Raw genomic sequence first — 9292 nt, 5'->3', positions numbered from 1 at the left:
ATGGGCATTCTCGATAAGATTGCAGAAATTGAGCGTGAAATCGCACGTACACAGAAAAATAAAGCCACAGAGTATCACTTAGGTCTTTTAAAGGCCAAATTGGCCAAATACCGAGCTGAGTTGTTAAAACCCGTTGATAAGTCGCAGAAGGGCGAAGGTTTCGACGTTCTCAAGTCGGGAGATGCACGTGTTGCTCTTATTGGCTTTCCGTCAGTGGGAAAATCGACTCTTCTGAACGCTCTGACCTCTGCAAATAGCGAATGTGCTGCCTATGAGTTTACTACACTCACTTGTGTCCCAGGTGTGATTGAGGTAGACTTTCGTTGTTTCTCCTGAGAGCATGATTTAGTATGAGGGAGCCAAGATACAATTGCTAGATCTACCTGGTATCGTCGAGGGAGCTGCTCAAGGCAAGGGTCGTGGTCGTCAGGTGATTGCAGTGGCTAGAACTGCTGATCTCGTGCTCATGATGGTCGATGCTACGAAACCCCTCATTCAACGGTTTGTTGCATTCTCGTTTAGATGTTTTACTCGGTCTCATGTTTTAATACATCGTTGCGAAATTTACCCATTTTTTCACTCCTCTTCTAAAAACGGCTTCCCGTTAGTGCAACTCTGGTGCTTTTTTCTATTTGTTCGTTTTTTTTTTTTTCTAGAGTACACTGCCCTTCGCATTGTTGTTTATAAGATTAGGTCTTGTCAGTTCTTTTGCTTGTTCCTGGTCTGACAGACAATCATTTTCCTTCACTTATATAAAGTTTGTAAGTTTAACAAACGGCAAGGGTTACCATATTCGTTGTTAGTATGGAGTACCTATAGCTTAAGTCGACTGTATGAATGATTGTTCGTTTCTTTGCTTTCACTTCAGGGTGAGCATGAAACTGCTTGACATATGCACCATTTTCAATTCGAATATATTCCTTTTCGATGCGGTAGTGATGTTTCCATGCAACTGCCTCTCCTTAAAATGGTCCTCTCCGATCCTATCTGTTCCTTTTTTATAGTGAACTTCTCGAAAGGGAGTTGGAGAGTGTGGGGATTCGTCTGAACCAACAGAAACCCAACGTCTACTTCAAGGTGATTTCCTTGTCTTCACATCATATCACTGATAAAAAAGCTGGTGGCAACACTCAGATGACGTGTCCCTTTGACTTCATCGTCAAGGGACTTGCTAAAGCTATATTGCCACAGGTTTTCGCTAATGCCCTTTGCAGTGAATGTGCTAACATTTTAGGTTATGCAAATGTGTAACTAACCATTGTAGGGACCATTCCTGCTGAAAGAGGTTTGCGCCATATTTGTTTAAAGGTTCAGCCGTCTCCCATGCACTATATGGGGGTTAATTCCTTAGGATTTCTAAGTGTCCCCAAGGTAGTTGTTAATGGGGTTAGAAGGCACATTATTGGAGGTGTGCTGACTCCTCGGGACTTCCTGATCATCTCACTGGGTATATACAGGTAACATAGCAACAAACATTGCTGAAAGAAGCATCTCTCCGATCATTGATGCTGGTTAAATTACGTTATGTCTAAAATTCTCACAGAATGTTATCTTTGTGATCAAAAGGCGCACTATTGTATGTTTATTCGAGTGTGAAGGGGGACATTGCGCGAAATGAACTTCACTTCTGAGTGGTGTCGCGATTTTCGTTAGTCCGCATCCATTTGTTTCTCCTCTCTATAGCAAAAGAAGACTGGAGGAATGCAAATCAATTCGATGTGTCCGCTGACGCACATCAATGAGAAGATGGTGCAGATGATTCTACACGAGTACAGTATCCTTTTCATATTGCACATTTTCACGTCTTCTTGATGTGGTAAAACTCCTTAACGCCGGTAGAAATCTTCAACGCCGATATGGTCATTCGTGAGGACATTACGCAGGACCAGCTAATCGATGTGATTGTAGGCAATCGAGTGTATCTGAAATGTCTCTATGTGAGTTTTTGGTGTTTACTTCTTATTCGTCAATACTTTTCATAGTTTTGAGTTCTCTAATCTGGAAATGGTAAATTGATGTTTCGATTATTCAATGTACTTTTACTCTCACATTCAATGGTGGGTACGCAGATGAGGAATGTCGCGCTAGAAGTAGTTCATTAATTGACGCATCTTGTATCGGATAGCTACCTAATTTTCTGCGGTCTTCGCTATAGTTTGCTACAAAGGCTTGCTGAAAATTGTCAGCTTTCGGCGATCATGCGACTAAGAGGATGTTATTGAAGGGAGAGCTACACTTCGCTCCTTTACTTTTCTCGTATTTGGAACCAATGGTCATTTGGAAGTTACAGAAGCTTCTTTTATAGTTGCCTGAATAGCGTTTTGTAGACGACGTGGTATGTGAAAGCAGAAATTGCCCTCCAGAAAGGGTGGTGATATATCACAGACAGAAAAGTCCTCTATGCTAGAAAATGCGGAGTTGTGTGCTTCTATTGGTGAAAAAAGTAATCTGGGATTAACGCACCAAGAAAAATTTCGCCTAATGCTTTATTTGTCGATGATGGAACAGTTAGCCTTCACCCACACCGACTGAGAAAGGTGAGGCGGAAGCTACCAAATAGATGTGTGCCGCACTTCTTACATTTTCAGGTGGGATTAAGCTTCAATAATTATCGTTTTCTTCTTTACTCCTTTGCGCGCATTACAAAAATGCTCCCTTTGTATGGTAATTGTTTGCTGGTCCACTTGTAATTAGGCATGGCTGCTGTATTACAGCAATCACTAAACTGACAAGCGTTGTTTTTTACCTTCAAATGATCCCTTCTCTGGCCGTTTCACATTTTCAAGACCCTCAGCACTTCACCCCTGGAAGATTGCGCTGTGTGTGGATGGAATTGTTCACAATCGAATTTTCACCTGATGCCCCAAATAATCACGTCTGATATCTATGTTCCCGATATACCTCAAAATGACTAGGCGTACAAGGAAATCTTTTTCGGGACGAGTCAAAATTAATTAGTCAGTAGAAAGTCCTGTTATTAGGAGACAAAGCAGCGCAAAACCGCGTCAACTGATCCTGAAACTAGAAAATTACGCGAAAAATAGATGGTCGGGAAATACAGCTGAGGTTGCAGTGGAGATGCCTATGATTGGGCTTTTTTACTTCTAGGAGCAAAACTTTTATGAAAATGCAATTAGTGTCAAGTTTGTCTCATTGCGAAAGGGTGGCAACTTGTAATACTCAATGTTTTAATCAATGAATAATTTCTTGAAAGTCTTTTAGAGCTACCTAATTTTATTTATTAAAAACCGTAAGCCCTTTGTCTGGTTATCTTGCAGGTTTCCTTTGAGCTTCCCTTGTGTGTTCTCCACTGGCAAGTTGTACCAAAACGATTCATCTGGGGTGTGTCACCTAGGTCTATACGATACGTTTTAGCAAGGCTATCTTATCCTCTGGTCTTGAGAGATGAAATTGCCTCAATACAACGCTCATCATGCTTGGAATACCTTTTTGTCTTCACTTCTTGTCTGGCGACCTATCTTTGTTACTAAGGTGATCTTTTTGCTTCTAAGATCTTGCTGTGAAGCCTCACTAATCGTTTTTCTTTTTGGGCATAGAGGAGTTTTTTCCTCTTCGTTACTAGATCAATCCATTTGCGTTCACCCCTTTAAAGTGGCATTGACAGCTGTTTCTACTCGTCCCAAAGGAGTAAAAGGTGTTAGATTATTTCCACCATTGTCGCTGAATCGGAATGTAATAAGGTTTACAACTCCAAAAATTGCTTTGTTGTCCACATTCTGCAAGTTTGGGAGATTGGTAAAACAAGGTACTGCAATGTATTGGGCGGAGGGTGTTATTTTTCAAAATTGCTCTTTTAACTTTTGAGCACTTCATCCACTTTAGTGCTCTTCTGCGTTGAGTGCATTTTGTTCACGAAACGGGTTTGTGGTTTCGCCTCATGGGTTTTTAAAGAGTTTTTCTGTCAAGTGATGATGTTTTCGTGGGATGTCTCCTGAGTGCATCTGTCCAAAAACGAATCTTAAATGTCCGGGATATGTTTTTGGCGTTCTGAGTCCGCCCTGAAGCCACAATAAGCCATGCCCGTGTAGCAGGCGAGACTGCGGGCATGACCGAAGGTCCATACCGTTCAACGGAATTGCGTCATGTGGTAAATGTAGATCCAGCGTCGTTAAGCATACGGCTATACACAATATTAAATTAATGTGTGTTAATGACACGCAGATTTCGAAGTCCTTCTGCTGTGTGTTCTTACTTCACTTAATTATGCATAGGTAAAAAAGACCCAAAAACGCTTGGGTAAGCTACTTTGACCATCACATTTAAAGTCTGGATTTGATTCATTTTGATTCAACTCTTCCTCCCCCCAAAGGTGTATAACAAAATCGACCAAATTTCTATAGAAGAGGTGGACAAACTGGCACGCGAACCGCATTCAGTGGTTATCAGGTGAGCGTGATTGGGCTTATTCCGCAACGCGCTGCCATGTAGCTGCAACCTGAACCTCAATCTTGACTACTTACTCAAAGTGTTGTGGGAGCATTTGGATCTTATTCAAATTTACACGAAAAAACAAGGACGTAAGTGCAAGGTCAAGCATATCACAACCCCATTGTTTTGGGCAGCTCGTTCATTTTTTTTTTCCTTTTTCCAGAAAAGCCGGATCTGGATGAGGGTATAATTCTACGAAACGGAGCGACTGTGGAGCATGTTGTAAGCCTCATTTCAGTATTTTAACTTATATTTGATTAATTTTGTTTTGTACGTGCTCTTTTTGTTGTCATAGTGCCATTGCATTCACAGGTCGCTGGCAAGCAATTTCAAGTATGCCCTTGTCTGGGTGAGTTACCTGTCAACTTTTTAATCGACGTTGTCAAGTGTATCTAATTTATAATGTCATTAAGCACAGAATATGATTTTCTAAGTAGAGACTTTTCCAAGTATTTGAATCGGGTCCGCCAAATTATTTATGTGGTCACGCGTCTTCTTAATAAAAGAAATAGCATTTGAAGCAAAATTCCCCTAGCATTTACCCACTACCTTAGCACTGAATATGTTGGTTACTAGGCTCTAAGTTACAATCTTTCATCATAGACCCAATATCTTGTTGCTTCAAAATGACACAGATCATCCTTATTTTGATTTCCTTCCCGATCTACTTGGTTTCCTTTTAATTAAATTCATCAAATTTGTGTGACGTGCGGGCTCAGGTACGCAAAGCTGGGTGACACATATGTGTGACGGTGGTTAGGTGTTAAGGCCGAAATATTTTTCATTTCTGATATATTTGAACGTTTATGGGATATCACGAAATTTCCATAGTAGTTTTCGTATTTTGGAAGTGGTCTATCCATAAAACCTTATTATCTCACCTATCATCCTAAAGGTCATTACTTTGAAGCGTGTCTACTTAAACCTAGTCAGTAGGGCAAGTTGGTGACAATGGCAACTCTCAATATCTAGCATTGCGATAGCCTGAAGTGATACATGGCGGGTTTGCAGACTAAAAATAAGCAATTATTACTGGATGAATTTATTTAATTTCTGTTTTTTTGTTCATTCAGGGAACTAGTGTGAAGTTTAGTCCACAACGCGTGGGTCTTTCAAATGTCGTAAATCATCACGATGTCATTCAGATTGTAAAGAAGTGATTTTTGTCCTGGAGAGCACTACAAATAAATGATCTTGTGAATTCATTTCCTGCTACTAGAAAATGTCAGATTCAGCAGTCACCGATGCTGCCAATTTTATGAAAATCAAAATGTGTTTCATTGATGCATTAGTCCAAAGGCTACTAAGAACTGGTGTTGGTGCAAATCGTTATATTCGAGCACGTACCGCACTCGCTACCGCCGTACCATATGTGTGAGGCGCCAGTGTTTCCTTTTGAACCTCAACGTTGCAAATGCATGATAATTGTTTTGTAATTGCCATTGCACCTAATCGTTTCCCAAACCATTTGGTTGAGTTTGAAACAGTTAATTCGGTCCAACGTTCTCGAGTTAAGACCAGCTACATTTTTCTCTCATTGGTTTGATTGGCCAATTCGGTGGTCCAGGTGTTTGTGCCCTCTTGGGGCTGCGGATGTTGGTCTTTTTCAAAGACCTCGATGACAAATCCACTAACTACCGAATTACGGACGTTAAGTTCAGTTCCGCAAGTCTATAATTGTCCTACTAATCAGAGGCTAAAAGTAATCTAGTAGTCTTGTTGAATTTCATCGCCACTAAGAGCTCAAGAAATTAATGATGGTTCCATTGCAAGTCGCGATAGGTTTTGGAGGTTGGAGAGGCAGGGACATACTTTGAATTGCTCGGGTGTAGTAAAAAAGAGTCTCTCACATGTGAAATTACCTCCTACCTTCTCTGATCGGTAAAGACGATTTGTAAGCTGTGCTTAGAGTACGCTTACACAGACACTCAAGAAGACATTAACTTCCTTGATAAATGATCGACACACGAAGGTAAAAATGACAACAGTGCGTTTAAAAATGCCAAATAAGAAGTGCAATCATTAACTTCAATTGTGAATGCCGAAATGTCATCAGATTGGGCCGTCACCGCCATCATTACCATGGCATGAAAAGAAACACCCAATGTACAAAATGATTGCAGTCATAGCACCGATGTTTTGGTATGACGTCGGACACAGGCTTTACTGCCACCGCCAACATGGGAAGGGCAACGCGGTTTCCGTGAGCATCGAACACCAACGTTTTGTGGAGCTCCCAAATTACTGGATTTCCATGGCGCCACCTGGAGAGCACCATGACCAAATTGGATGGCACGTAGAGTCTCGTCCAGATTCTCCGGTTCACTGCGAACATTCACCAGCACCAGACACTTTGCATCCCCTCCCAGGGTGGGTTTCAGCAGGTAGGTTAACTTCGTCTCCCTGTAGGCCGGTTTGAGACGCTTGCGCAGGGAGTCGAATACACGAGCCAGACAGGAGAGCGACTTGTTGATGCACGTGGCCTCCTGGAAGCGTCGTCCCACCGAGCCCGACTTGCTGACGTTCTCACTGCCAGCCAGGTCGGCGAGAATGAGGGTTCCACGACTCTGCGTCTTGTTGACTGTGTGCTCGCCGGTGACTCGCAGCAGAAGCAGCACGTGAGATCTGGAGCTGTTAGTGTTGAGACGGGTGGCTCCGGTGCTTCGTCGCCTTTCGCCCAATGCGAGCAGTTGCAGCATGTCCTCCTCACTTCCAATGATCTTCTCAGTAAGGTTTTGCAGCACCAGTTCATCCTCACGAGTGGACAGGAGTCGTACCATGGACAGACGTCGTTGTTGTGATGGCCGCGGTTGTGCGAAGCTGTTGCCTGATGTGGTGGTCATGAAGCCGGTTGGACTGAGCTGACGACTGTTAGTGGAGAGGTCGACACTGCGCGCACTCTTGCAATCGCTGATTACACAGTCGCCACCACTCGTCTTGTCCACTGCACCACCAACTAGGAGATCGAAGACCTCCTCCTGGTAGACCTCAAGCATGCTCATCGAGAGCTGGTAGGTCCAGTGTTTGCGAGACTTGCACAGCTGCAGAAGTCGCTGAATTGCTCGTCGATTCACCCCAGGGTCCTGTGCACTACCCACCATGGTGTGCGTCTTCCCACTTCCAGTTTGACCATAGGCCATTATGCAGACGTTGAAGCCGTCCACACAGGAGATGATAGAATCGTCGACCTCCTTGTACACAGCCTGTTGCTGTGCGTCTGGACCAAAGACCCTGTCGAAGATGAAGCACTTGAAGCCGTCGGGATTGGTGGTAGATTTGAGAGACTTCAGAATGGTGGAGGCTCGGCCCAGTAGCACTTCAGGAATGTCGTTCGGGCAGAGGAGCAGCTTGTCGTTGGAGGTGACTTTGAGGTAATCAATGGGATGCTTCCGTGATGGACTGTGCGGACGCACTCGGCAGAGGACGCGAATGTTGCCAGTGATTTCCTGCAGGCGGTTGTGCATATACCGTCGTTTGGCCTCCTCCTCTCGTAGGATCGTTTCCAGCACTGAGAGCTGAGACCGTTGATGGGCTATTTGTTCTTGAATTTCCATTACATTTAGTTCCTCCTGTGAGAGACTCTGCTTGCGTCTGATTTCGACTGGTGGCCCCCGCTGCATGCGTGTGATTCGCTCACGCACTTCTGTGAGTGCTTTGGCGACTTCTGCAATGGCTGTGCGTTGTTCCGCCATGTACTTTCTCAGGCGATCTCGTTGCTCCCTCGCCTCTGTTGTCAGTCGAAATGCCCGATCACGAAATGCAGTCATTTTGTCCGATTGCACACGCAACAACCGACACTGTGCGATGACGTCAAGAATGAAACACACGGAGGCATTGAAACGATGCGGCCAGACATGGGCCTGAGGGCAGACTGTGTGCTCTGCAATGCGATTGGCCAGGTGGGTCACAGGGTCGGCGCCAGCCAGCACACCAATTTGAGTGCTTCTATCGTTTCCCACAGCAATGTTATCCACCGAGTAGCTGGAGAGAAGGCGTTGGGGGAATGTGACATGGTGACTGCGTTGGTTCTGGTCTGCACTAACGTGGTGCAGCAGTTGGTAGTCCTTGTAGAGCAGGTCAACAGCGTCCAGCAGGGTGTAGTAGCGACATTTCCACTGGTGTTTGATGTACCATAAGGCAGCGTCCAGAGCGCTTGGTTTGGCAACTGCGTTCGGGGGTTGCCTGTCAGCACGTTTGCGCAGAACGTCTTCTGCAAACGAGCCAAGACTTTGTTCACAGTTGGACAGTGCTTGGTTACCAGTGAGGTGGCGAGACTTGGCCAGGAGAAGGGGGTAGTTGAGACGATACTTCATAAGATTCAGCGTCGACTGGAGGATGGTGGCTTTGAAGTTCTCTGGTGGCTGATGAGACTGGCCCAATTTGGTGGTGGGTTGTGAGGAGGAGCTCCAATCACTTGGTCGCATGGAGACGGAGCTCACTTCAGTAACGATGGAATCTTCCTCCAGATCGGAAATGAGAGAGCATAGTGTGGAGGAGTTACAAATGGTGGTTTTGTCGGATTGCGGACTGTCGGCAGTGCCATCTGCCTCGTCAGGCTGAGGTGGCGAGTTCTTGTAGGCTTTGCGTGGTTTGTCACAAATTCGCTCAGACTTGGTCGGTTGAGCGCTTTGTGGTCGGAGAAGCTGGGATTGGAAGCACCAGACTAGTGGAGTGTTGGAGGATGACTTGCATGAGGCACCAAAAGTGGAGGATGAAGGCACTGTAAAGGGTGCTTTTTCGTCAAGACTGTGAAGGAGGCCAACTGTGGCACTGTATTCGTGACCGTGACCGTTAGTGTCGTGGCATCTCCCATGATTATCCCTGCATGCCATGATCCGTCTGC

At 44.7% G+C, this 9292-nt stretch overlaps 2 protein-coding genes across 2 annotated transcripts; one reads left to right on the top strand and one right to left on the bottom strand. All coding sequences in view use genetic code 11, as the record gives it.

The window, feature by feature from the left end:
* Nucleotides 1-5609, top strand: EGR_09092 (Developmentally-regulated GTP-binding protein 2; the record flags this gene model as incomplete). Its single annotated transcript, XM_024498341.1, has 10 exons — nucleotides 1-312; nucleotides 350-501; nucleotides 1005-1077; nucleotides 1684-1774; nucleotides 1840-1937; nucleotides 4331-4407; nucleotides 4450-4538; nucleotides 4613-4671; nucleotides 4745-4798; nucleotides 5523-5609. 10 exons carry the CDS (start codon nucleotides 1-3, stop codon nucleotides 5607-5609), a joined length of 1092 nt encoding a protein of 363 aa, XP_024347250.1.
* A 963-nt stretch (nucleotides 5610-6572) lies between these two features.
* On the bottom strand, nucleotides 6573-9281 carry EGR_09091 (Kinesin-2; the record flags this gene model as incomplete). Its single annotated transcript, XM_024498340.1, has 1 exon — nucleotides 6573-9281. One exon carries the CDS (start codon nucleotides 9279-9281, stop codon nucleotides 6573-6575), a length of 2709 nt encoding a protein of 902 aa, XP_024347249.1.
* Nucleotides 9282-9292: the final 11 nt, after the last annotated feature.

The sequence above is a fragment of the Echinococcus granulosus genome (assembly GCF_000524195.1).
Source record: "Echinococcus granulosus chromosome Unknown EG_S00131, whole genome shotgun sequence".
Taxonomy (NCBI): domain Eukaryota; kingdom Metazoa; phylum Platyhelminthes; class Cestoda; order Cyclophyllidea; family Taeniidae; genus Echinococcus; species Echinococcus granulosus.
Note: the sequence above shows the minus strand (reverse complement) of the source record. Positions and strands in the feature narration are given on the sequence as shown.